The following is a 27,503-nucleotide window of genomic DNA, read 5'->3' as shown; positions in this document are numbered from 1 at the left end:
AAAATTAAAAAAGCTAATTTTTTCAAAAGCATAATTTGAAGACATTTAAATAATAAAGAATTATGTAAAAATAAAAAGATGGTATATTTATTCGTGGAAAGACATTTATTTCTTCTTCATCATATGATGCGATGTTAATTACAATTATTTTTTAAGTACTGCGTAAAATGAATGTTTCTTTATTAAAGAACCAAATTCTCTCTGTTACTATTAAACATCTTTTTTAAGTAAAAATATGAATGTGCAAAATATGGGCATAAACGTATTGATATGTATTAATATCAATGTTAATGTAAATAATTCAGACTATAATAAATAAAAAATTACGCGAAAGTAGACGTAATTAATCATTTGTGCACATTCTCGACCCCTCTTCTGGATGCAACATACGCGATACGCGTCAGATTTTATTTGCAGCAATATGGATGTTAGCACGGACAACAACCTACATCCATTTCTCGAGAGATGGATGTGGGTTGTTGTCCGTGCTAACATCCACACTGTTTTTAACGGCGGGTTGTAAAATGGGTGTGACACGTAGTTCCCATTCTGACCAGAATAGATGTGCGTCACTAGTGTACGGGAGTTTCGAAGCGTTATAGGAAAAAGGCCGCCGTGGCCGCTCTCAGGTTCCTCTCTGTCGTAACATTGCAGTGCAGTTGCATGCAATTCATGCAGTTGCGTGAACGAAAATGAACGATGTGTTTGACATATGAGTTGGAATGTTTTGTTATTACGTTTCTGACAAAACGAAAATTTAAAAGTAGTAAAAAAGTGATGTAAAATTAGAAGTTGCTTTAGTGTATTTAAAGTTGTTTTGTATGCGTAACACTTTATTGAAATGAAATAATCAAAAAGCCAATATATATAAACAACGTACGAATATGTGTCCATGATAATTTAATTAGAATTTGCTTACGTGCGATGAACAATAATAAAAGGAATATTGTTTATAGCGAAAAAATATATAAAATCTTTGCCTACTTCATATCAATTCAGACAGAAAATGTTGGTATAAAAATATTAGCTGTGCTTATCTTACAGCTTATCCTTATTTCAATATTCTGTAATTTTTATAATTTGCATTGCAATATCTTTTCAGTTTATCACTATTTCAATATGATATATCGATATGAATGTCAAGTTACATCACTATTTCCTGTATATAGTCATATATTTTACGAAAATACTGTATTTGTTCAAGTCATTTTGCCTCTTTTCTAGCAAAATCAATGGAAATGCAAAACACTTGGAGATTGATTGCCATATTACTGCTTCTTGATGTCGCAAGTACTGCAGCTTTGTTTTCATCCCCATCTTTCTCTACATTTATTATTCCGGCTGAATACAAAATACCATATCCAAAAACCATAAATGCTACGATTGAATATGTGTTTTTGTATCCTGCCAGCAATGTAAGTCCTGATAAAACTAATTTATTTATGAATATGTTTCTTCTACTTATTATTGAACAAAATTGTTTTTAATTATATATTTTATAATATGTATTTGTAGATGTCTCTGGAAACTGCAAGAATTAAGATAGAGGTATTTGCCAAGATAGAATACCCGTTGTTTGACGCACTACTATTATTAGTGGCAAACTATGAGTCGCGTTGCTTTCTATCTTAATTCTTGCAGTTTCCAGAGACATCTACAAATACATATTATAAAATATATAATTAAAAACAATTTTGTTCAATAATAAGTAGAAGTTCTACTTATTATTGAACAAAATTGTTTTTAATTATATATTTTATAATATGTATTTGTAGATGTCTCTGGAAACTGCAAGAATTAAGATAGAAAGCAACGCGACTCATAGTTTGCCACTAATAATAGTAGTGCGTCAAACAACGGGTATTCTATCTTGGCAAATACCCCTGCTTGTCAACAGCGCGGATTTAGACACTGTGATATACAATAAAACTAGTCGTACCCTATGCTCTACGAAGTATTATCGTTACGCACAAGATGATGAAGATTATGTTGTTGTCGGTATCTCCACAGCCAGTCGTGAAAATATCTTTTTTAATCTCAGTGTGGTTGAAGTTACAGACTTTTATTTAAGGTATTGCTATACAAACGCAACATTGTCAGAAATGTATTATAAATATGGATTCATTAATTTTTAATTCTTTGTAGTTCTGGAAAGAAAGTAGAAGTACAGATTTCCCCATCTGAACCTATATATTATGGCTACATCTTTCCAAAGGAGGAAAATTCCTCAGTCATTGTACGTGTTGAATCAAATAATGATGTCTGTATGACCATGTCTATACAAAATACATCGGTGAGTCACTGTTGATGATGTATTTCTTCATAGAATATTTATGAATCTTTTTTTTCTTTTTTTCAGTGTCCTGTATTTGACCTGGAACGAAATATTGAATTTTCTGGGCACTGGCAGACTATGAGTAGAAGAGGAGGTATCACAGTACCGGTAAGCGATGCTGTACTACAATAATCTTAGGATAATGGATGTATTTTACATGTACATATACACATTGATAAAATTTTAAGGTTTGATAGTAAATAATTAAAAAGTTAATAACTTTTAATTTTAACTTAGTTAATTTTAAACGAGTTTACGAGTTTTTCTAACTTCAACTAGTTGTTTTTAAACACAAGTTGATTTGAAACACAAACTTATTTTATTAACTTTTTTCTAAGTTAAAAGTTTACCTACGTAAAAGAAAAAAAATTACATATAAAAAAACAATGTTTTCCACATAGACTTAATTTACAAATAAAATGTTAAATTTATTTGATGACCCATATTGTAATTGTTTTATCGAATTTATCTAATTTTTAATAATTTGCAGCATTTTAATCTAATATTAAGGCTCCTGACTCCTCAGCCGAGAACTCCGCGTTGACGGTAGCGACATTTCGTCGCGGACAAAATTAGAACTAATACACGTGAAACGTGACAGATTGACGATGAAATGTTATCGTGCATGTCATTTTGTTATTATGTGTTTCATTGTAAAAACATGACTTGTCTCGTATTTACCAAATTCGTAAAAATGGACCGCGAGTAAAGTTTCTTTGAATTTTATACATAAAAGTACATTTTTCACTCCTTTTAATAGCTATCCGTGTGTTTTCCTGTCTGAATAGACGTCACTTTACGTGCTTTTTACGACTATTTACTGACTGCTAGGCGAAAAAAGGATAGTCGTGACCGATATTTAGAAGTGTTTTAAAGCCATCTGATTAGTCTGTTTTATCCAAATTGGCATTATTTAGAAATGGCACGTCGGACAAAATTATATGCCCATGTGTTTTCCTGTTTCAATTGCTTTACTTTACATGCTTTTTACAACTATTTACTGATTGTTAAGCGGAAAAAGGATAGTCGTGACCGATATTTAGAAGTGTTTTAAAGTCATCTGCTTAGTTTGTTTTATCCAAATTGGCTTTATTTACAAATGGCATGTCGGACAAAATTACGTGTCATTTCACGCAATTTCTCGCTTCTGACGTCACGACTTCAATATGGCCGCGGCGAGTACTCAGGAGCTTTAATATAATAATTTTCAAAATTATCTTTTAATTTAAATTAATTTAATTTGAACACAACTTTTAATTAAATTAATTTTAAATAAATTAAAAGGAATCAGGCTCGGAAGAATTAATACCAATACGAGTCGACACCGGATGTACGTGTATATAATAATTTTATTATTACAATCTCTGACTCATGCGAACTGCGTGCCGCAAAATATCCGTCCCGGAAATCCCAGGTTCAATCTCTGGTTGAAGTGTTATTTTTCACAATAATGTCTTAGTGTTTTCTGAGATTGGGAAAAGAATGAGAGATAAATTATTAAATTGATCGTCAATTTAATGTGTTACATCATAGATTCCGATTTCATGTAATGGATTGTGTTTTAAAGATTGACAAAACATTCGGTGCGCAGTTCGAGTAAGAAATTGTAATAATAAAATTATTATATACACACACATACATCCAGTGTCGGCTCGTATTGGCATTATTTTGTTAATTTCTGATTAAATTTATTTTATTTTATTTTAACTTTAATTTAATTCAGCTTAAAAAGTATTAACTTATCCTGCAAAATTTATGTAATATGCTATTATACAATGTAATGCAACAATATTATTATTAAAATACGCACACACATACACTATATATATATATATATATATATATATATATATATATATATATATATATATATATATATATATATATAGTGATATAATAGATATAATAGAAATAATATAAGAGGAAAAAATATGAAAAGAGAAATTAGAAGAAATAAATAAAAGAGCAAAAGAATGAGTGAAAAATAATTTTTTTTTTATAAATCAAATCCAGATTTTAGATCAGTTGCTTCCTAAAACATTATATAAAACTGTTACAATATTTGTTTCAGAGAGAGGCTTATCCGTTAGGATTCTTCGTTGTGCTTGTTGTCAAAGGGGAGGACTCCGACTGCAGTGGATTATCCAGTAGTGACCCCCTTCGTACTAAAAACGTTACATTAATTGTAAATCCTACTATTACCAAACAGGATTACATCGTTGCATCGGCATCAGCAGCGGCAATCATATTAGTTTTTTGTATCTCCTATATAATAGCTGTAATAATATTCACTATCAAAGAGAGTAAAAAACTTGCGACGCAAGAACCGCTAAACGAACAAAGCCAAGATGTGAACGAGCACCTGCCAAGTCCATCGATGATAGGAGAGGTAACTAATGAATATACGATTCACACAAATTTCATATAGACAGTTACGCATGTTCTATATCTTTTGCAAAGTATATGTTTGTAATATTAAAATATTCCATCAGAGTAGTCCGAAACAATGGGATTCTGTGGAGGAGGATTCATCTCTAGATGAGGACGATATAGATCTAATGGAAGACGCTCTCTCTGATAAAGATGTAATACGAACGAAAGTCATTCTTTCGGTCTGCGATCTCGCTCGCAAGGAGCCGAGGATACTGCGACATAAATCCCGTTTATATTTGTATTACTTGGCAACCGTCGCGATATTCTATACGCTACCGGTCGTACAATTGGCGGTGACGTATCAGCGCGTACTTCACACGACTGGAAATCAAGACATGTGCTATTACAATTTTTTGTGCGCCCATCCGCTGGGTTTGCTGTCAGATTTTAATCATGTGTTCTCGAATTTCGGATACGTTATGCTGGGTATTCTGTTCATATTTCTAACTTACACTCGGGAGTACAACGAGCCGGATAAGGAGAAAATTAAATGTTATGGTATACCACAACATTACGGTCTGTTTTATGCAATGGGCACTGCACTAATAATGGAAGGTATATTGTCGGCGAGTTACCACGTATGCCCTAGCCGTAGCAATTTCCAATTTGGTAAGTGACATTAATTGCAAAGTACAGAGTTGGATAAGTTAAATTTTTTAATTAACTTAAACTTATAAAATTAATTACATCAACAAAAAATTAATCAGTTAAGAGTTACGTTAAGATCAAATTAAATTAAAAGTTAATTTTGGAAAGTGTTCATATCAAATTAATAAAAATTCATAAGTTTTTAGATAAAGTTAGATTACTCAAAACAATTAATACGGATCATTAAACAAATAATATTTTATTTGTAAATTAAGTTTATGAAATAACAAAAAAATATTGTTTTTTATGTCAGAATGTATTTTTTTTCTATCATTTTTTTATATAAATAAATTTTTATCTTAGAAACAAAGTTAATAAATTAAAGTTAATAAAAACTAATTATTTAAAGTAAAAAAAAAAATTAAATTATTTAAAATTAATTAAAGGTTAGAAGTTATCAACCTTTTAACTATATTATTTAACTTTTAATTTTTGATCTGGTTACTGCCCAACTCTGGTGAAGTATATTTGATTTTATATATTGTGTTAATCGATTATTTTTACATCAATTATCTAGACACCAGCTTTATGTATGTAATCGCGGTGCTCTGTATGATCAAGATTTACCAAAATCGTCATCCCGATATAAACGCCAGGGCGCCGGTAACGTTCGGAATGTTGGCCGTTATAATATTCGCAGGATTGATCGGGGTTCTGAGTGGTTCAAAGAGCTTTGTAGTAATATTTTCCATCCTGCATTTACTGATATGCTTCTTTCTGACTGTACAAATATATTACATGGGACGATGCAAATTCGACAGAGGCGTTTTTAAAAGAGTAATACAGGTATGTGTTCTTTTGTTGCTACGTACCGTTTTGCGAGACACTAGCTATTGATGCGCTTACAGAGATTCAAGCACGAGGCACGCTGCGGCATATGGCATCTACTCCGGCCGTTTTATCCCGCGAGATTCATAATGCTCGTATTAGCGAATTTGTGTAACGTTGGACTCGCGGTGTTCGGAAATATGTATCAGCAAGGCAATTTCGCAACGTTTTTACTAGCTATATTGATGTCCAATTTAATTTTATATACATTCTTTTACATTATGATGAAGGTATGTATATTCTCTTCCTTTTCCGTCTCTTTCTTGGCCGTGTAAGAAACCAAAAAGAATTTTCCAATTTGTATCAATGTGAAAATTTTGTTTCCAGCTTTGCCACAGGGAAAGAATTCTTCTCACACCCGCGATTTATATCCTCTTATCCATGCTGTTTTGGGGAGCAGCCCTATACTTCTTCGTGAATAAAACTATTTCTTGGGCTCTCACACCAGCCCAATCCCGCCTCTATAATAAACCTTGCGCGTTATTGAATTTCTTTGATTCTCATGACATTTGGCACTTTCTCTCGGCATTAGCAATGTTCTTTTCATTTATGGTATTGCTTACTCTAGACGACGATCTAACGGACGTACATCGGAGTCAAATACCAGTTTTTTGAAGATAATCTCCTAGGTTTGAGAATTGTTTGAAATGTTATATTTTTTTATAAGGTATTTTTTCTCGAATGTACGTAATATACAAACTACATGATAGAATAGTAATTTTACAAATGATTATATAAAATATACACATAAAGCTTTTAGAAAAGAGTGTATGCGTGTATGTGTTTCTCGCGATGGAAACGTGGGTATTGTCTGCATCAAAGAATGGGCGTTGATGTTGAGCTCGAATAAATGCACGAATGTGATTCTATAGGTTGTCTGTTACAGTAAATAAATTTTAATTCCAGTGCTCCGACGGCACTTTTCATAAAGAATGTGATAATGTTTGAAAAAAAGGAAATATATCTTCCGCAAACTGTAGAAAAGAGAAATTAACATGGAGAACAAAATATATTAACATTATACATAAAATGTATACATTTTCGCATCTGTCGTGAGATAATGTTATTTAAATGCGGCAGTTGCGCGAGCATGTTGTTTTACAATGTAAAAGTCTCTTACAATGTTTTCCTTCAAAAAATAATTATACATTTTATATATATATTTTGCGCGTGTGTTGTTTCTTCATAATTATGTACAGAATACCGCACTTTTAACGCATATTCCTTCAGATACAGAACGTCTTGAACGTGGGAGTGTCTTACTAATGCAGCATTAGTTGAAGATTTGATGAATATTAAAAATTAAAAGATAGCATGCCAAATAAAATGCAGGGTTGGGCAGTTATTAATTAAAGAGTTAATAACTTTTAATTTTAATTGAACAAGAACGCCTTCTACGGTCGCAGCTAGGTCTTCGTGCTTATATTGTTTGTGATTTCTTGTTCAATTTGTATTGATACAGCAACGGTCAAAATATCTTTCTCTGCTACTTTAACTTTTAATTTAGTTCATTTTAAATGATTTAACTTTTAACTAGTTATTTTTGAAACAAACTTTAATTTACCTTTTTCCTAAGTTAAAAATTTATGTAAAAGAAAAAAAATTACAGAAGAAAAAATACATTCCCATATAAGAAACAATGTTTTTTGTTTCATATAAATTTAACGTACAAATAAAATATTTTTATTTGATGATCCATGTTATAATTGTTTTGAATAATCTAAATTTAAAAATTTAGAATTTCTATTAATTTATTATAAATAATACTATTTATTATTTATATTAAATTAAAAGAAAAAAATGACTTTTAATTTAACTTAATTTAATCTTAACGTAACGTTTAACTAGTTTTTTATTCATGTAACTTTTAACGTAACTAAATTAATTTTATAAATTAACTTTAATTTAAATTAATTAAAAAAAAAACATTAACTAACCCAACCTTGGTTATAAGTAATTAAATAATTAGCTCTTGATTATTTAGATTAACACATATGAATATTAATTTACCGTAATACCCAATTTCACAGACTTACAATTGAATATAAAGATGTTTAATTCTTGAAAATTCAACACGATGAAGAAATAGTAATCTCATCCGATAAATCCTTTTACGAAAGAATCGTTTTGTAGCTGAAGGAATGTGCGATATTTTTTGGTATAAATCTCTTTGTATTCCCCCACATACAACTATGTATAATCTATAAATTCGTCACAGTCACAGAACGACAGTGACACGCCTTTCTATTTTTTCCTAAAAACATATCTTCGAATATATGAAGCGCTTTGTACCAAATAAATTACGAGACAATCGTTTAACAATCAGACACTTTTTAGTGTATATTTTCAAATTTTTTAAGGAAACCGGAGAAGTTTAAAATTTCTAAGAATTCAATTTTTTACATTTTTTGACAGTATGATTCTTTAAGAATACCTTTCTTGTTTTCTTTTTTTTTAGAAATTTGCAAAATTGAACTTAGGAGAGCAAAAATATGAGGATGTGTATGACCAACAAAGTTCCTATGAGCAGGTAGCGTCATGCGGCGTTTAAATTTCTATCGTGCTTTAAGTGCTGCTTTTTTTTCGAAACAGCATTTTTCGCTGGTTTTGCTACGCTACTTCAAGAACGGCTTGCAGATATCAACTTTTTTTGTTTAATAAAGGTAACAAATTTTTCCGTAAATTGAACCTACTTTTGTGCATAAAAATTTACTTGAGTCTGTTTTAACAAATAACGTAAATTTTTCGAAATTTTTAAATTTTGGATCGACATTGTTCTAATCTTATTTTTTATTTAATTTTATGTTCAACCTATAGAGAGAGATCTCACAAAGTGGTATCAAAAGAATTAAAAAATTCCAACTCGTTTATCCAAAATTGTAGCAAAACTACAGCAGTCTGCACTACTTACATCTATCTCAAATATTCATATTTTTTGGACTTTTTGGCTGATTTTGAAAACATGTTATAAAAATTTATGTATGATTATTCATTCGTTCACTAATTATTAAAATTTACTCAATTTTCAACCGTTGAAATCTTTCCAGTTTCCTTAAAAATTATCAATTTTTAAATGAAATTAACTAAAACATAAATCATCATCGCTCAATATCAAAACGAGATCACAATTGTATTCAGATTTCATTTAAAATTTGAAATATTTCCATTTTACGAAACATTCTATTTGTCGTCTACTCAATTATTAACTCTTAATATCAGGACAATTATTTGGATTGGTATGAATAATTGTACATCTTTGATGATGAGTTGTACTATTGATGTGCAGTTAAATATTAATAAGTTGGAATGAATACGTAGCATGGAAACAGGTACGCTTACGTGAAATGCACTCAAGACGACGCGCTCGAGTCTTTATGGTGTTCCTGCCCCGTTGTTTCTAATTGCGCTAAAGTTCTTTGCAACTCCGCTCGCTCTGCCGGCTGTAATCTGTGCGCAATCTCCAGCACCGCGTCCAACCTTACTTCCGGGCAGGTCTCTAGAGCTTCCTTGATACGCGTTACCACCGCATCTCTCTTCACGCACATTACATTACGCGATACAACACTGTCGTCGGTTTTACATTGCGCCTCCAGCCAGCAAGCCGCAGCTTCGTCTTGATCCCATAGATACGACTCCGTTGCTCCCTTGTCCTCAATAAACCAACGTCGCAGCATTGCTTCCACTTGTCTGACGTCGAGACTGGGCTGCGTCGACAGGATCTCGTTCTTAATTTCCTCTTCGGAGAGTCGTCGTCGTAATCGCCAGTAAAACAGCTGGCGCGCCTTTTTCCACGATATTATCTCGTTAATTGTATTCTTCTCTAACATTCTCTCTGGCGTGTCGTGCAGTTCGGCGAAGTGAACAGCGACCTGACGATACATCGGCTCTAAAGTCTGCTCGCGTTTACGAATCTGCGCTTCGATCTCTGCTCGTTCTTCCGCCGTGTTTACGGTCGTCAATTTTTCCTAAAAACACATGCAGATTACGTAAACGTATCGAGAACTTTGATGTAAAGAGATAAGAAATCGCTTACGTACTTTTAACTTCAGTATAACGAGGTCGACTCTGTGCATCGTCTTCACAATGTCCTTGTTACGGAATTTGATTTCTACAATAGCGTCAGGTTCCAAGATGCCAGCCCTACTGGTATTGTCGGCAAACATCTCCATAAAACGAGGATTTATTGTAGGATCAACAACCGCCCAGGCGCCGCCCCTGAGTTCTCCGTTTGGTGGAATATAAACGAATATCGGCTTACAATATTGCCGCAGTCCGTCCACGATGTACGCACCGAATTTGACGATTTGCTCATACATATCTGTAAGCCAGAATAACGAAATGATTAGTAAAATTGGGACAATGATTAATCGATAAATGACGATCGAGACTCACCTTTCATGCCGCCGGAGAAGCCTCGCCAATTGGCGAAGATAAATAGCGGCAGCTCTTCCTTTCCGAAATCTTGAATAGCCTGGGCAGTCTTGTACGCGCTGTCCGGAAACCAAACTTGTCCCGCTTGAGATATCGTCTTGGCCTCCGAATCTAAATTGGCAGGATCGGCCGGCAAATGCAGCTCGACAGTTCTCGTTTCGACAGCAATAATGCCACATGGTATGCCACCGAGCCTAGCTCGTCCCGTCACCACCGTTTGCGCCCATGGTCTCATTATTTCCTGTTGCATAAGATACAAGCGAATTAACGATACAGTTTCATGTCGAATGGTTGCAAGAGCGAAAGAAAGAAAGAAAGAACAAGACTCACATGCCACGAGCCTCGGTCGAAAAAGCCACTCTCCCAAACGTTCGACTCGGTACAATTTCTGCCGTCTAGCATCCATCTCGGGTCATACGCCGTTTTCGTAGGCATATAAGCGATCTCCCGGTCAATCGGATCTGTGATGAGTGACAGGATCGGTAACGGAGCACCCTTATTTTTAGGGAAGTAACTCAGCCATTTCAAAGCGGTCGCCACTCCATCCAAGTCCCGAGCGTCAGTTGCGTGAGACACACCGTTGTTGTGCATAATCTGTGTACCGCCCAGCTGATTGTTGCTAGCGTAAACCTCGCGACCTAGCACCGCGTTTAACGCTCTGTAACCGGTCAGAATGATGTGCGAATTTTCGATTTGAATTACCCTTTGACCAAGACGTAGCAGATAAGCGCCAATACCAATCGCACGACAGGACACTATGGAGATCGTAATCGTGTCGTTGTAGGCTCTCGACGTCTCCCCCGCGATTAGTCCGGCGTACTTTAAATTCTCCACTCCTAGACCGTCGTCCTTGCCGATAATGTCCGTAATTTTGTAACGTGACTCTCCCGCATCCTCGATGAGCGAAGCCTTCACCGAGTTAAAGGGCACTAAACGAGCGTAATCGTCTGGCGTGAGATATATGTACTTGAAACCCTTCTCTGGTTCGTTCTCGTCCTCCCATGAGATTCTGAAGAGAGCCTTCACCTCCTCGGCCAGGCCAATACGCGCTCCGGAATTGGCGGCGAAGTATATGCGCGGACATCCGAGCCGTCTCGCTCTCTCAGAAGCTCTGCAAAACACTAAATCTTCGCGCGTCCCAAACGAGCCTATCAAGTACGTTAAATCGTTGGCGATGAGTATGACATCCCTGCCAAATGGATATTCCGGGGTGTATAGGGTGAAGTGCCACGCGATCATGCCGACGTCGTTTTCGCCCGGTAGCCGCTTCTGCTCGACCAGCTGTTCCCCTTCCAGCACCAACTCCACTACATCCATCACTGGATTAGGAATCGTGATTGGACTCTGACCCTCGCTAGGTGGTCGCTCCTCAACGTATCTCTGCCACAGCTTCTCAAGCTGCTGCCGGAACATGTCCGGCAAATCGTAGACGTAGGTCGTACCGGCGCTCTGTGCCTGGAATCTCTTCGCCTGGAGATAATCTTTGGTAAGATACGGCGTGGAAATTGGCAACCCGTGCATAGGACCCGGTCTCCAATTGGTCGCGTTCGTCGCGGTGGGTGGATAAGACTCGAAACGAATGATTCCAGTTTTGGAGTCGGTGGCCTCCGTATAGAGATGCAAGTCGATGCTGTACCCGCTGTCGTTGGCGATACAGAGACGTACGTTGGAGGTCGGTTTTCCTGGTGCCGGCCGTATAGTCATCTTTATCTCTGCCTGTCGGACATGCAACTTCCATAATCTCGGTCCGTATCGCAGCACCATACTTGTCACGCTCTCCTCTATTCTGCTAGGATCCATGATAACCGTAGGCACAAAGTTCAAGAAAATATGATTGCATTCGGTGCGCTTGGCGAGAGGATGTGAAAATGCAACCTCTAGCTCGTCCATGGCCTCGAGCAGGACGCGCTCGCCCTCGTTATGCAGATAATCGAAGCTAGCTTCCTTCGTGATCAAATCAGAGTGTCGTATGATCGAACGGATGAAGAAACGATAATCCGTAACCTGCTGGCCTTTGGCAACCTTGGCCTGCCCGAGGTATAGATGCATCTTCTGATTGGATGTCGGAAGAGCCTCAAGATCGTACGTACGCATGCGATTCAATTCCAATTGGAATGCGCAGGCGGGCTCGAGATGCCGGTAGATTCGGTCCTCGACGAAGCCTTCTCGCTGACGGAAGGTGAAGAATTTGGGAAACTGCCTCTTCTTGAGGGCGGCGAATGTAACCCTTCGGATGCCGCGGGATATCAGCTCCTCCTTGTTGTTCGCGCACCAATCTCCAAACATTCTAGCCATGATGGCGTCGTCCTCGTTGGCGTTCTCCTTGACCGCGATGCTCAAGATATGAACTGGCTCGGCTAACTTATCGGTGATCGTTGTCGTTGTCGTGGTTGTCGTCTCGCCAGCATTCAAAGAGACGTTGATCGACGTGCTATGTCGCGACTCGCTACCAACTGCATCCATCGCCTCCAATAGTCTCGCGGACACTATCGGCGTGGGGCTCGATTGATCCTCCAGCAAGTCCAAGATCTCGTCCGCGTACTGGCTGAACTGATTGAGGTCCTGGAAAGCCGCCATCGCGCCAGCTCTGTGATCCACCAGAGACTGATTCTGACGATTAGGATGGTTGCTGGGTAAAACAAATTGGAAATACACTAACGGGATCTCGCCGGACAATTCCAAGTGCTGCAAACATGTTAGTTCGTAACTGATGTAAGCTCGTCGTACGTAAACCTCCAAAGCTGCGTTGCACACCGCGCGATTAGAATGATAGAAGAAATCGTGAAGTATGTCGAAGATGGACGTTTCTGAGAGAATGAGTTTCTGCAAATTTTCCGGATGGAAGTCATGCCCGTACATATCCACTGCGGAAAGAAATATTGATTCCATCTGATTATGTCTAAGCTCATACGCGGGTTGATGGGCGGCGATCAACACTTGCCTGGCCCTCAACGCGACGCGGCTGTGCTCCGTGCGATTTAAACTGGTTAATTCCGTTAGTGTGCTCGAAAGCTCGTCCGTGAGACCGGGTTCATTAGCCCATAGATGGTCGATCAACATAGTGACTAGGACGTTCTTCTTTGTCACTTGATTGTGACTGAAGATCATACCGGTCACAGTGGCGACGTCATCCTTGTACTTTTCTATTAGCGCAGAGACGCACTTATCATAGTGACCTTGTTGAAATTGGCTCTCGACCGTATAATATTGTCGCAGAAGTTCGTGCACGGCAGTCTTCATTCGGCCGCGTATACCGTTCCGGTATCTTTGTACCAGCTGCACGATGGCTTGAGTGGTCAGGAAGAACACGTCTCGCTCGGCCCTTTTGGATAAGGTTGCCGCGTGTCCGTCAATTACAGCAGCGATCTGCTGGCTAGGAAACTGAGCTAAGATCGACGTGATATTTCGCTCGTACAGAGACATCAATTTGCGAATCTTTTTCTCCACCGAGACGGGAATCCTACCGGATATTGTCGCAATCACCTCTTGCAGTTCTAACAATGGTAAGTTAGGATCGCGTAACGAAAACATGAATTTCTCGATTAGCTCGCGCAGACGTGGTAAATGATATGGATCGGGTAAGCAGTAGCCAGCCAACGTATTTTCTAAAGCATTTCGATATTTGGCGTGAAGATGATTCAATTTTTCTGGTACAGCCGACGCCACTGCCGCGAGAAATTGTCCCGTGTATTCTTGCGCTTTAGTTACCAATGACGGATCGTCCAGCTCTAGATGTGCGATCAATGTACCGGCTTCTAATATAGCGCCAGGTCTCTTCACATAAAAAACGCTCCCTGCCTCGCTAGCAGTAACAGTCATGACCATCTTCATCACTTCAATTTCGGCATATGCCTGACCAGCACCAACGTGACCGCCGTCTTCGACCAAAAAATTGATTAATTTGCCGGCAGACGGTGATCTCAATAAGGACGGATCGTTGTCTTTCTCGAAAACGCACGTCTGGTTTCCGATGACAATCCTATAACGATCCACCTCTTCGCGCATGTAAGTCGTAAAACTGGCACCGTCCAGCGAAAGTAGCAATCCTCCATCTGACATACGATGGATTTCGATCTCTTTGTAAGAACCGTTCATCACGAGGAAGTAGGAATTTGGACCAGATTTGGCAGCCTGTACTTTATATTTAAATCCGTCGTTAATAAGCTCTACCTGCAACACATAATGTAATGAAAGAAAACAAAAATATATAATGTATAGCACAAAATTAGTTTCAAGAAACTTTTTCAAAGAAACATCTTTTACTATATTATTTGAATAACATGGAACAGAAACTTACGTCAACAACATTATCTAAATCGTTGCTGGCCTGTATCTGGCCTTTCTCCAAAGCAGTTTGAAAGCCAGTAAAAGCGGCTGTGATCGCTCTATCGGCAATATGAAGTGCTCCGCAGGTAACAGCCAATAAGACGTCTGGTTTGTCGCTTCGGACACGTTCGGCGATCAGTAAATCGAGCCAGGCGGTATCTATATTATTCTGTAGGAAGGATTCAGTCTCCAACAAGGTGATAAGATACTCGACCGTTGTCCTAAAATCGCCTCTGATGCTCAATTCTTTTAGGGCTATGACTAAATTCTCTCTAGCTTGATTACGATCTTCGCCCCACGAGAAACAATGACCAAATTGAGAGTCTGCAAACTCATGAAGTCCTCCCGAAGCACCAACCGAAAAATAACCCCATACATTCTTAGATGATCGAAAATTCAACTCCTGCACTGTGCCAGAACTTGGTTTGAAGCCTAAAATCCAAGCAAATTATACAATTTTCGTGTAAACTTAAATCTCTCACAGTAGAAAGCAATCTCTCACCTTCATCGGGATTTTCGCTGGTGATTCTAGCCGCGATAACGTGCCCCCACGGTTGAGGCTTATGATGGGGTTGGTCGAAATCAATCGGGTTGTCACCCCAAGGGCTCTCACCGTATAAAAGACGTATATCTTTGATGTGATGTAACGGTAAGCCCATTGCTATCTGTAGCTGGGCGGCCGGCAGATTCACATCGGATACCATTTCGGTACATGGATGTTCCACTTGAAGACGAGGATTCAACTCTAAGAAATAATATCTGCCCGCTGTGTCGTACAGATATTCGACGGTACCCGCACTAACGTATCCCACCATTTTTGCTAATCTCACAGCGGCCTGTTGTACGATAGCAGACATTTAGTAGCAATCAATAACACGTTTCAAAGATGTATATAATTAGTGATATTTACTTTTTCCATCTCTTCGAAAACTTCTGGTTTGGCAATCACGGCAGGTGCCTCTTCAATGATTTTTTGATGCCTCCTCTGGATAGAACAATCGCGCCCAAACAACGATATTGCATTACCATAATTGTCGGCCAGTAATTGCACTTCCAAGTGGCGAGCGCATTTGGCCAGTTTCATAATAAATATTGGTGAGCCGGGTATTTCGATCTGCACTTGCCTAAACGTTAGAAATCCTTGCGATAAAAATGGTTTACATAGTGCTATACAGCAAGAGTTCTTTTAGGGGCAGAACTTTGAAAACTTACCTGAATAAAGCAGGTAATTCTTCGGCGTTTTCAACCTTCCTGATTCCTTTACCGCCACCGCCCTCGCTCGCCTTTACCATAACCGGAAAGCCGATTTTGTTAGCCGCTGCTAGACATTCTTCCACAGTGGCAACGCATCCTTTTTTGAAAAGTTCCGACGATATCTTGATCTTCTTCCCACTGTATTGCGCTGTCAATTCCGATCCTGACCAGGGAAGCGTCGGTACGTCCGCAGTTTGAGCGACTATGCTCGATGCAATCTTGTCACCCAAAGCCCACATGGCTTTCTCAGACGGTCCTGCCAAAAAATATAGAAACGTAAGAATGCAAAAACGTACCGATATGAAAGTGCCCAAACGTACAAATATTAGAATTCCACGAAAAATTTGTTACTCTTCTTTTTAATTAATTCGACCCCAGTAAACAAAAATGGATTTAAATGGATTTAAAATTTTAATTTATCCGAATGTATACTTTAAATCCATGAAAATGGACGGAAATTGGACACTACAGAAATGAAAGCATTTCTATTCGACAATACAAATAAAGCTGTCAATGCTTCTGACGCTATTAAAATAAATTCAAATATTTTCAGAAACTAATACACATTTTTAAATAAAAACTTTTTACAGATTCGGATAGATTGAAACAATGCATTTCTTATTCACAATTTTAAATTGAGCATTCATGGTCCATTTTCAAGTAGAAACTTTTTTGTGGGTTTAATTAGATCGAAAAAACTGTATTTTATGTCCACAATTTTGACCTTAGCAGTATTCACAATTTATTTTTTATTTTAACTGAACTTATTTCTGGATTAAAAGGTATAGAAAATGTGCTTCTTTTCAATTCCTGTAAATGGATATAAATTAGGTTTTTAAATAAATTCAGATTTTCAGAAGTAGACCTTCGTGAACGTTAAAATAAATTCTTTTCAAACTACTTTAATCCATTATCGTTTACTGGGATTTTTTATGTTATCTGTACCAATAAAGCAAATGTTATTTTTGTGGAGCAGTTCCGGAAGTTTAGGATTTTCCGAGGCATGACCCCATCCGGCCCAAACTGCTTGAACTTGGATACGTATCGCGATATCGACAATCAATTCCACGTTAGCGTAATTGTTGTTGTTGGTCCCACCCGGTACGGGCACGTAATAATCTGCCATTTTGATGTATTCCGCGTTCGCCTTCAAATCTTCCGGCGTAACCATCACGACGAAGCGCACGGCTCTCTCGTTCTTAAACATCTCGTAGGACCAACGTCGAATTGATCGCATACATTTAACTGCCGCGATACCATTGTTAGCGATCAGCACCTAAAACAACGATCCAAAAGGTAAGGATCGTAATATCGTGGCAATGTCAGCCTCGATATGAATTTTTCTGGGAAACTCCAGGCGTGAGTTGAAGCAAGTGTTTACCTTGTTGATGACTCTGGTGCCTCCAAAGCGGCGGACAAACTCTTCGGGAGTCGCAACGGTAAAGTCCTTCTCATGGAGCCGACTTTGCATCTGGATCATCACCGTGCCCTGTGACATACTGGGCCTGTCAAATCGTATACACGTTCATAAGTATTTATATTCTCACAACAGTACCTACATATTTTAAATTACGCTTCGCATATAAGTATCGACTGACACACTTCGAGTTCGTTACGAGCAAAAACATCTCACATCATCAACCTGTCGGTTAAGAATACGTACAAAGAATAAAGTATTTATGCCAACTGTTGTTATTGAAAAATACAGCAGAAACAATACGGCACAGTCGCCTGTTAACATCTGCGGCTTTCGGTTTATTTCATTTATATCATCTACTATGATCTACTTGAAATCTCAAAATAACATAATTTCACAGATAGTCTAATTTATTGGATAACACATGTTTCTGGTACCTAAAGAACATAGACGCATTTTTATTAAATAGTGAAATGATAAATTTAATGTTTTATGTAGCATTAATATGTGATGTCTGAGCCTCATTATCTCAACTGATTGAAGACTGAAACGTTCTAATACTTTTTTTCATAATTAAAACTTTTTTCATGATTAAAACTTTTTTCTTTCTCAAGGTTTGTTTGACACGATATTTTTGCATAAATTATTAAAGGGGTTTTTATAATATTAGAGGAAAAGATGGTAATACACCTCCCCCCCAAGTTATATTTTGTACAATAAATTTATTAATAATCAATAGTTTAAATTAAAAACTTAATGATTATATTCATCAATGTATTGTTCAATTGATTCTAGACTCAAAGTTATGAAATATTTATTACAAATATTATTTATAAAAATGTATTATAACCTCACTGCCATAACGTGTCAAAGAGAAACAATCTCTCCCACAAAAATAGATTTCAAAAAGTTTAATGAAAAAAAGCGTTTTGTTATAAAATTATATATATGTTCAAAATCAAGAGAAACTATTGCAGAATATATGCAAATAAATTTACGTACACACAACTCTTCCGTATATAGATTAGTTGCAATACTAAAAATTTATAATACATGTAATCTGTAATATATGTAGACTACGTTCCGTTTCATACATAGTGTGCATGGCATATCATTTTATCCTTGTAATTCCCCAAATGTTAAACAAGCAGGAAATGATACATCATGCGCGCATCATGCGTGAAACGGAACGTAGCCGTAATCTATAATAAATGTAATGTAAACTATAAATGTGCAGTAAAATGTGTAATAAATTTATCAAATAACGACTTCGATATGAGAAACAAAGGTCGTATTAGGCCTGTTGAGATGCCAGTATGCTTAATCCTATGTGATGGGATTCCTAAAGTATCACGTTTTCCGCTCAGTATTTAATTTTTGATAAATTTCTTGATTTTAAGTATAGATTTTTTTATTTTTATAGAGTCCTTAGTACATGAACAAGAGAGAGAAAAAGAGTGTGTAAAAAATAAGCAACCTTAAATTTTTATTTGCATAATTGCTGGAAACAAACAAAACGTATGCTCCTATGAAAAAAATGTAATTTCTACTTAACTATTATTAATATTAAAACGACAGTTCAAACACTTATTTAAGGCACTCTAATTTTAACATTAATATTTTCTACTGTAAATCCAAATAAATATTTCTTATATCTGTATATCTTTCAATATACTGATTTTTGTAAAAATTAAAAAAGTTTTAAATTATTCGACCGCCATTGGATTGATTATTTTGAATTTTAAAATTCTGCCTTCTGATTCATAATTAGCGATCCGAAAATCCCTGATTATAGAGTGAAACAATTAGTCCGACATAAAAATTCATGGTACAAAAAAGCTGCATCAGTAAAATCTTATGTTGATTAACCTTAAATTACTCAAAATACACCAAATAAGATATTAAATAACAAAACAGATTACTCAAGCGTATATATTCATGTAACAATATGCTCAAGCTAAAAAAATAAGAAAATGTATGGAATTAAATGCTAAAATATACTTTTAAAAAGTTTCAAAAGTACATAAGAAATGCTTAATAAATATATTGTGTATTGACTGTTATATAATAAATAATTATATATTATAAAGCTACTGCATAATGTCAGGCTATTAAAAAGCGATTCTATAAATAATCACTAGAATTCGTCACCAACTAATGGAGATACTATACTGAGAAATAAAAGTTAGTTGACTAAATTTTTCAACTTCATTAAATTTTTTTAATTAAACTTCATTAAATTTGTTCAATTTATATATCTATTTAATTCAAATACATAAAATTGAACTTTAATTTAAGCATTCATGTATTTAACTTTAATACAAGAATACTTAAATTAAAGAAATTTAATCAAATTGAAAAGTTTAGTCATTTAACTTTTTTTTCTCAGTGTACGGCTGACTATAATATTTATCAAGGGTCATAATATTATCTTCTTTTTTTATGATTGTTCCTTTTTTTAAACCACTTTTTAAACCACTGCACCCAATAATCTTATTATTATTATTATCAGTATTATTATTATTATTATTATTATATTCACAAAAGAAAATTTACATTAATCCCGTTAGATGATTCGCTCGCGTCTCATCCATATTCTTCTCTTCGGCATCGGTGCTTTCCTTGCTGTTTTGCGTCGTGTTCGTTTCGGTGACACGAGTCGATAGATTGTCGGAGCTCATCCAGTTCGGATCCCTTTCTGTATTTTCCGCCAAGACGAACCTCTTTAGTCGCTTCATCATGCAATTCCCGAATAAATGGGCCCAAATATTCGTCAAATGCAGAATCGCAGAAATGAATGAAAACGTGCACCGCGACTGCGAAACTCGAGGACGACAATTGAATATGAGCTCCACGTACAATTATTCACGCACCAGCACGGGATTTTTCATTTATCGTAACGCTCGATTACGTCTTGTTTAAGTAGGCCGAAGGATCTGAAGACGTTATTGGTTACGATCCGCGACGATCGAGATGCACAAGTACTTAATCCTGCAAATCAAGTTCGGCATTATCACATCCGCACATTCCTTCCCAAAGAAAACACGGTTGCAAAAAAAGGCATAGTAGAGAAATTCGTTGAAAATATAGAGGATGATGATCATGATAAAGAAAGGTGATAAATAAAAGGTGGTAAAAAATAAATAATAGTTATCTTTCAACACAACAGAGTCGCGAGATATTCGCAATGCCAGACGAAATGCAGAATACCCTCTTCTGAATAGCGTTGCAACGATGATCAAACGAAGATACGATAATTTCTAAAAATAATGATTTTCAAAAATGCCTAACGAAACATTAATTTCGTGACGTCCATCGTTCATACTGTTATGCACATATTAAGAAGAATATTTAATTATACATTATATAAATTTTAAGTCGTGACACGTGCAACAATGTTCAAAAGTTGTTTGACATTGCAGAGTTCGGCTTTCTAAGAAGAATCGAACGAGTAAACTTTTTATGACGGCTTCTCACCATTAGCGGTCAAGGAAGACGAGTGTTCACTGGCGAGTTTCTTGCCGATTATCCAAACAGCTTTCTTTCCTCGACACAGGTAAATTCCCCTTCCTTGCTCGCACGCGATGCTTGGGAAGAGAGAGAGAAGCGCACACGGGACCTTTCTAATTCTGCCATAATTTATAATCTCGTATTTAAAACAATAATATATAATATTGTAATTAAGACTAGATAATTAATGTTTCGGCGGATGATGTGAAATTTTCGAGACAAAGCGGAAAATTAAAGATGACAAAAAGTGACATAATAGAGCGATTTTATTTTTAAATTTAATCGATCCCATTATTCTATCGTTGTATAACGTTTCTTTTTTATCATCATTTTCGATAACATGGAAGTAAATACGGAAAAATATAGGGAAGAGTTAAATGTGTATTTTTAAAGCCTTTTCAATATTTTACATTTTTAATTAAAGCAACATTTAGTGACAAAAATAGAATGTAAATAAGAAATAAGTAACGTGGAGAAAAACTCAACAATCTTTTATCTTGTTTCGTGCATATTATCAATATTTTAGAAAATGAAGTACATATGATAAAAAATTTGCATTAATTTACATATTTTTAGATGATAATAACATCATTATGCAATTCTATTTTAAATTGTTATATTTTCATAAAAGTAAGATAGTTGCAGAATATTTTTCATTCATTGTATGTAATATATTGAGGAAAAAAGTAGTACTTTGCCTATATTTTTTAACTTGACGGAATTTCTTCAGTTCAAGTCATTTACGTATTTATAAGTTAAATATATAAGTGCTTAAACTGAAGTTCAAGCATTTTATGTATTTAAGTCGAGTACATAATTACTTGAACTAAAAAAATTTAATCGAGTTGAAGAATTTAGTTAACTTAATATTTTTTTCTCAGTGCACATATTTACAATTATTTTAAAAATTAAATCGATATTTTTATAAACTCAAATGTCTCAACTATCAAATTTCCTAACTCGTAACCACCAATTTTGCTACAATACAAATGACATTAATGTGAGATTGATAAGTGATGACAGTAAAACTAATAATTGCTATAAATAAAAACATGTCAAGTACAAAAATAAATTCGAGTCAGTTTTATGTTGGTATTATAGTATTAACAGTTCGGAAAAAATCGGTTTGTTTTTTATTTTTCCGTTGATTTTTTTTAATTGTAGGTAAATTTTACCAAAAATTTATTGAAAAAAATTCACCTCGTAGATAAATATTTTTCCAATAAATTTTGCTTTCCTTATGCTCAGTTCTACCAATGTAGATTAACTTTGATCTTCATCTTTTTCCGATTCTTACAATTAGAGAAAGATAAAGAGTAAATTAAACTGAAATAAAAGTCAATCTGTGTTGGTAAAAATAGGCATTAGAAAAGAGACCGAGAAAATCCGCAAAAAAATTAGAAGCCTCCGGTTTTTACTCAAGCTTTTAAAACTATAGTTAGTTTATCTTAACCTTTTCATTATTGTTATTTATTCGTATTAGTTGAATCTGATATTTCATCATTTTTTAAATAAATTATTAATAAAATAAGTATTAGTAATTTCTTATATTTTCAATTGATAGATTCAATATATTTTTAAAGACAAAACAATTTAAAAGATTACGGATACTGTTTTAGCTGACCAGTTAGCTAAATCACCTTTCGCAGTATGTTACGGAAAAGCTTGTAACAAATTAATTTCTTATTACTAAAAGATTTAAAATGTAATAATAAAAGTTTGAAACAAGCTTAACTGAAGTTATAATTTCGATCTTTGCATCTAAAACGACACACAAATGCGAAATATAATAAAAAATTAACTTAAATGATAGGCATTTGGCAACTCTCCTTAATTGATTCGAAAGAATAGGCGCGGCCAATAAAAAATTTTTCGTTAATTCTCACAATTATTTCAAGAGCATCAATGTTCCTTTATAAATAATCGAGAAGCTCTAACGTCGTAGCTAGATCTCAGTGCTGATATTTCTTGTGTAATGTTATTTACATCATTTTTCACGTTCACGAAACTGCGGGTCGAATAGATTTTCAGTCTTTAAAGTATAGTTCTAAGTTGATCAAGAAATAGTATAATATCACGTTATTAAATTTAATTAGTCAATTTAATAATAATTTAATAATAAATAATTAAAAAAATAAAGCATTTAATGTGATAATGATGTCGATAAAAATCTTTTCCCTTTAAAAATACCATCAATCAATTATTTTTGTTATTCTTCTCACGTAAATTAACTCTCTTTTATCTATCGTGCCTATCAAAGTATCGAGACAAGGTCAAAGCATCACGCATTGTGAGACAGGGTGTTTCATATCTTATTCCACTGCATATTTTTCTTCGATATTTTTATCAGAATAATATTACCGTGGCGCGAAGATTATAAAACATTTGCATCGACATATCGTGCGTTGTATCAATCACGCGATCGACGTACGACGCTTCAGAATCTGCTTATCAGGCTCATTCGCGCGCCGAGTGAAAAGCAGTCGTCATCAATCGCATGTCGAAGGAATTTTAAAAGTCCTTCAGCCCGATCGCAAATTCGGTTTTCGTTATCTTTCCTCCGTGCCACGTGTAATTTTACACACTAACGTTATATCCGAGTATCCGCGTTCAAATATAAATGAATAGTGATTTTAAGCTCGCGCCAATTGCGACACGCTCTAAAATTGAAACACGCGTCGTAAAAACACATTACGTAACCGTCCGTCCGTTTCTCTCTCTGTCAAATGTCCCGTATGCCGTCGCGGATAAAGGCGATTGTGATTTTTCATTCAGCCCTCGGGATTCATGAAAAAAGGGACCACGTCGAAAGTAGCGCGATGATACGTTCTATTTACGTGCATCCCTTGCAGAGGAATTCCGTAATTCTTAATGACAGTATCGGTATCGCTGCGCGGACATGGTAAAAACACTGCGCAACGATACCGAAGACTATCATTAAGAGTTACAGAATCCTACTGATCAGTGCTGTGGAAAACCTATGTGTGTGTGTATGCGTGCGCGCGTGTGTGTGTGTGCGCATAAAATTAAAAAATAATGAAAAAACAAAAGAAAAGTCTTTCCATTATCAGTTCTTTAAAGTGTCCCGCGATAATCGTGTAAGGTCGAGCTACGTTCTCGGCGCTTGCGAGTGCGCGTTTTACAATTTGTGTAAAATATAAATATCCTCCTGATAACGGGAAAATCTTAGGTGGACGCGTCGATGCGTCGAGCAGACCTGAGAAACCCGCTTTTTGCTGAATACGATCGCACTTACAAAGTGCGCGTGGAAGTGGCGATTGTCTTAAATATTTAAATTCAAACATTCATTGTCACGCGGTCACAGAGGTGAAAAAGGTTACGGAACAAAAAAAAAATATAAGCTGTATGTACATCGTCGTTATCGTTTCCCTGCCTCCCCTGGCTTTTCTGTGCAAGTTCCTCGTGTAAGGTGCGCAAAAACTGATAGGACATTTATTAAATTATATGTGTGACGAAACCTTGCATAAAAATTATAATTTACAATTATAATTATAATTATAATTAAAACTATTAGAATTATAAATTATAATTACAATTTTTAGGTACATTTACAAAAATAGATGTAAAAGTTTGATTTTTTATAAAATATTAATATACGTTTGCGCGTATAATTTCGAAAGTATTTTAGCAATTCATCGGTCGATTCATCTTAATGGTGTATTAGCAAAATTAAATTTAGTAAGAAATTGTTTAATAATTAAAGAAATATATGTTTTAGCTGTATTATGTATAAAACATTTAGAAATATATAATTAACCCATATACATGTTTATTAAAATGCATAATTATTCCTAAATTGTATATTGAAAGAAAAAATATCTATACCAAAAAAATACTTACTCGATGGATCCAAATAACTTATTTATTTTAGTCAAATTAAAAATTTCTCGATTAAAATATTTATGTAAATAAAACAAATTTTTTATCAAGTAATTTTTTCTTGCATTTCTGGAAAGTATTTACTGTTAGAGTATTTTTATATTCGAGGTAATCAAAGCTTTTAATCTAAAAAAGCAATTTAATTAAGTTTGATTTGTAAAATCATATTTGTGTAGAATACTGAAGCGTAGACATATTGAAATATTACACATATTACATTCAGAATAGTAACATTTTAATAAAGAATCAAACGGTTTTTTAATTAATTGTAAAATATTTATACCTTAAACTTAGATTTGGCTTATTTTTGACAAATATTATTCAGAAATTTTATTTCGATAAAATTCCTGCGTTATGGCGTATCATCTTACAAGGGCAACACACATAACCCGGGTCACCGATTTTGATGAAACTTTACAGTTATGTAGTATTAGTATAAAAGTACTAAATGCTAAATGGAGACGATGCACTACTCAACCGTTGACGTAAAATCGCTGTTTGAAGTTCACCATATAGCTTTAACGCCGTAGCGTTGAATCAATTTGAGTAGTAGCGTGGTGTGGCGGACTGCGGCAGCGCTTATAGTTTTGCAGATCGCGGCCGTCGCGGGTTCGAGTCCACAAGTTTTTTTTTTCTTTCACCCAGTACTTTTATTATTACTATATATATATTAATGCATATTATTTATTATATATGTATATAATAAATAATACGCAGATATAGATATAATAATGCGCAAAAAATCTCTGCATTCAAACTTTTGTTAGTTTACTTTATATACATTTCTATATATACATAAATTTATATAGATAGCGAGATATTTATATGATATATTTCAACTAATGGCACGGAACCGTTGGCACAAAATTTTTGTACAAACAACAGACAAACGTCCTAGACGAAAGTTAACGATCAACTAACGGTTCTTCGCCGTTTTAAAATGCAGGGTCTGTTCTAGAAAAATACTATCTGAAAAGGATGCTGTCCCTTTTTGGTTAGATAGGCGAGAGGAGGGGGAAGTTAAACGTGAAATTCTAGGGAAGAGGAGCTGCAGCTGTGTCACAATATAATTCCAACAGCAATACAGACGCATAAAAGACATTCCTAAAACTAGCTGTGAATTTTATTACTTGTTTTTGTACTTACATATAAATAAATATGCATATTAACTCTCAAATATATCATATAAATATCTCGCTATCCATATAAATCTATGTATATATATAAATGTATATAAAGTAAACCAACAAAAGTTCGAATGCAGAGAAGATTTTTTGTGTATTATTATATCTATATCTGCGTATTATTTATTATATCTTTTATTTTATATATATATATAGTAACAATAAAAGTACTCGGTGAAAGAAAAAAAAAAACTTGTGGACTTGAACCCGCGATGGCCGCAACCTGCAAAACTATAGGCGCTGCCGCAGTCCGCCACACCACGCTACTACTCAAATTGGTTCAACGCTACGGCGTTAAAGCTATATGGTAAAATTCAAACAGCAATTTCACGTCAACGGTTGAGTAGTGCATCGTCTCCGTTTAGCATTTAGTACTTCTATACTAATACTACATAACTGTAGTTTCATCAAAATCGGTGACCCGGGTTATGTGTGTTGCCTTTGTTAGTCCAACTATTCCCTAATTTTAATCAATTCGTGATGCTATTATTGTGCAATATTCGCACATTGTGCCTAACGGGGGATGATTATTTTTTCAGTCGTCTAATCCTCCGCGCGAGGGGGCGTCGCATTCCTTTTTTTTTATAGTTGGGAAACGCCTTTATGGGTCTCTGGTCCTGTGGGGACAGGACGCGGGATATGTGAGACTCTCCGACCTAGAAGTGGCCGGCATACTCACTAAAACTCAACTTTTTCCGGCGTCTGGGCTCGAGACGGATCACGGGATCAAACTAGCATGCACCGCGATGGGACGTCGCGTTCCTAATCAGACTCGAGTGAAACAACCGAAGAAAGTTCCTTCTTTCCAATTCTGATCTGCTTTTGCTCGTTCACACCGATGACGGGGAAAAAGGGGAGGGAAAAAAAAAGAAACAAAAATCACCTGAGCCGCTTGCGGCGCTCGACCGGTCCTGTCGCGGCATTGAGCTGCGTCTGCGAATTGCCATTATCGCTCCTCTCGCTCGGGAAGCTATCCTCGATCTCCAGCACCTCGCTAGGATCAGTATCGCAATTGGGGTCGCTCTCGTGCTCGGGTTCGTCCCCGACGACGAAGCTCACCGGCGCCTCGGACATCTCGTTCGCGCGAGCGGACCTCGAACAATTGACACGGTGGACAGTCACCCAGTTGGATGGTCCCGCCGAACCGGAAGACGAAGTTCGCTCCGCGCGCTCGATGTTACCTTCAAAAACACACATTTGCGGCTGTACATAACCCGGATCGCGCAGTCGAATCGAT

The 27,503-nt window shown here is 35.8% G+C and overlaps 2 protein-coding genes across 11 annotated transcripts in view; one reads left to right on the top strand and one right to left on the bottom strand.

The window, feature by feature from the left end:
• Positions 1 to 697: 697 nt before the first annotated feature.
• Positions 698 to 6,899, top strand: LOC105193352 (SID1 transmembrane family member 1). Its single transcript, XM_039458118.1, has 10 exons — positions 698 to 716; positions 1,225 to 1,415; positions 1,776 to 2,071; positions 2,146 to 2,293; positions 2,360 to 2,443; positions 4,407 to 4,724; positions 4,828 to 5,377; positions 5,934 to 6,202; positions 6,265 to 6,474; positions 6,572 to 6,899. The coding sequence occupies exons 1-10, from the start codon at positions 713 to 715 to the stop codon at positions 6,857 to 6,859; spliced, it is 2,358 nt and encodes a 785-aa protein (XP_039314052.1). The 5' UTR covers positions 698 to 712; the 3' UTR covers positions 6,860 to 6,899.
• A 1,235-nt stretch (positions 6,900 to 8,134) lies between these two features.
• LOC105193432 (acetyl-CoA carboxylase) overlaps positions 8,135 to 27,503 on the bottom strand; it is a 29,865-nt gene continuing 10,496 nt past the window's right edge. For 5 of the 10 annotated variants that reach the window (XM_026139475.2, XM_026139477.2, XM_011157904.3 and 2 more), the window contains exons 2-12: positions 27,150 to 27,447; positions 17,637 to 17,760; positions 17,201 to 17,531; positions 16,214 to 16,511; positions 15,912 to 16,125; positions 15,504 to 15,837; positions 14,973 to 15,433; positions 11,006 to 14,845; positions 10,637 to 10,916; positions 10,282 to 10,562; positions 8,135 to 10,209 (exon numbers count right to left, since the gene is read on the bottom strand). In XM_026139475.2, coding sequence (XP_025995260.1) covers positions 9,595 to 10,209; positions 10,282 to 10,562; positions 10,637 to 10,916; positions 11,006 to 14,845; positions 14,973 to 15,433; positions 15,504 to 15,837; positions 15,912 to 16,125; positions 16,214 to 16,511; positions 17,201 to 17,531; positions 17,637 to 17,760; positions 27,150 to 27,447 — 7,076 coding nt within the window. In that variant the 3' untranslated portion in view covers positions 8,135 to 9,594. Of the gene's footprint in view, positions 10,210 to 10,281; positions 10,563 to 10,636; positions 10,917 to 11,005; positions 14,846 to 14,972; positions 15,434 to 15,503; positions 15,838 to 15,911; positions 16,126 to 16,213; positions 16,512 to 17,200; positions 17,532 to 17,636; positions 17,761 to 20,228; positions 20,664 to 27,149; positions 27,448 to 27,503 lie in introns of those variants that run through there. The other 5 variants (XM_039458114.1, XM_039458115.1, XM_039458116.1 and 2 more) reach the window with 3 other exon arrangements.

Source organism: Solenopsis invicta, chromosome 15 (genome assembly GCF_016802725.1).
Source record: "Solenopsis invicta isolate M01_SB chromosome 15, UNIL_Sinv_3.0, whole genome shotgun sequence".
Lineage (NCBI taxonomy): Eukaryota > Metazoa > Arthropoda > Insecta > Hymenoptera > Formicidae > Solenopsis > Solenopsis invicta.
The sequence above is the reverse complement of the archived record's forward strand: the minus strand, read 5'-3'. Positions and strand labels throughout refer to the sequence as shown.

Bases quoted from the DNA above. Each gene is read 5' to 3' on its own strand.
- LOC105193352 (XM_039458118.1), top strand. The intron at 2,072-2,145 runs GTATTGCTATAC...AATTCTTTGTAG, and splicing joins GTTACAGACTTTTATTTAAG to TTCTGGAAAGAAAGTAGAAG. The intron at 6,203-6,264 runs GTATGTGTTCTT...ATGCGCTTACAG, and splicing joins TTTTTAAAAGAGTAATACAG to AGATTCAAGCACGAGGCACG.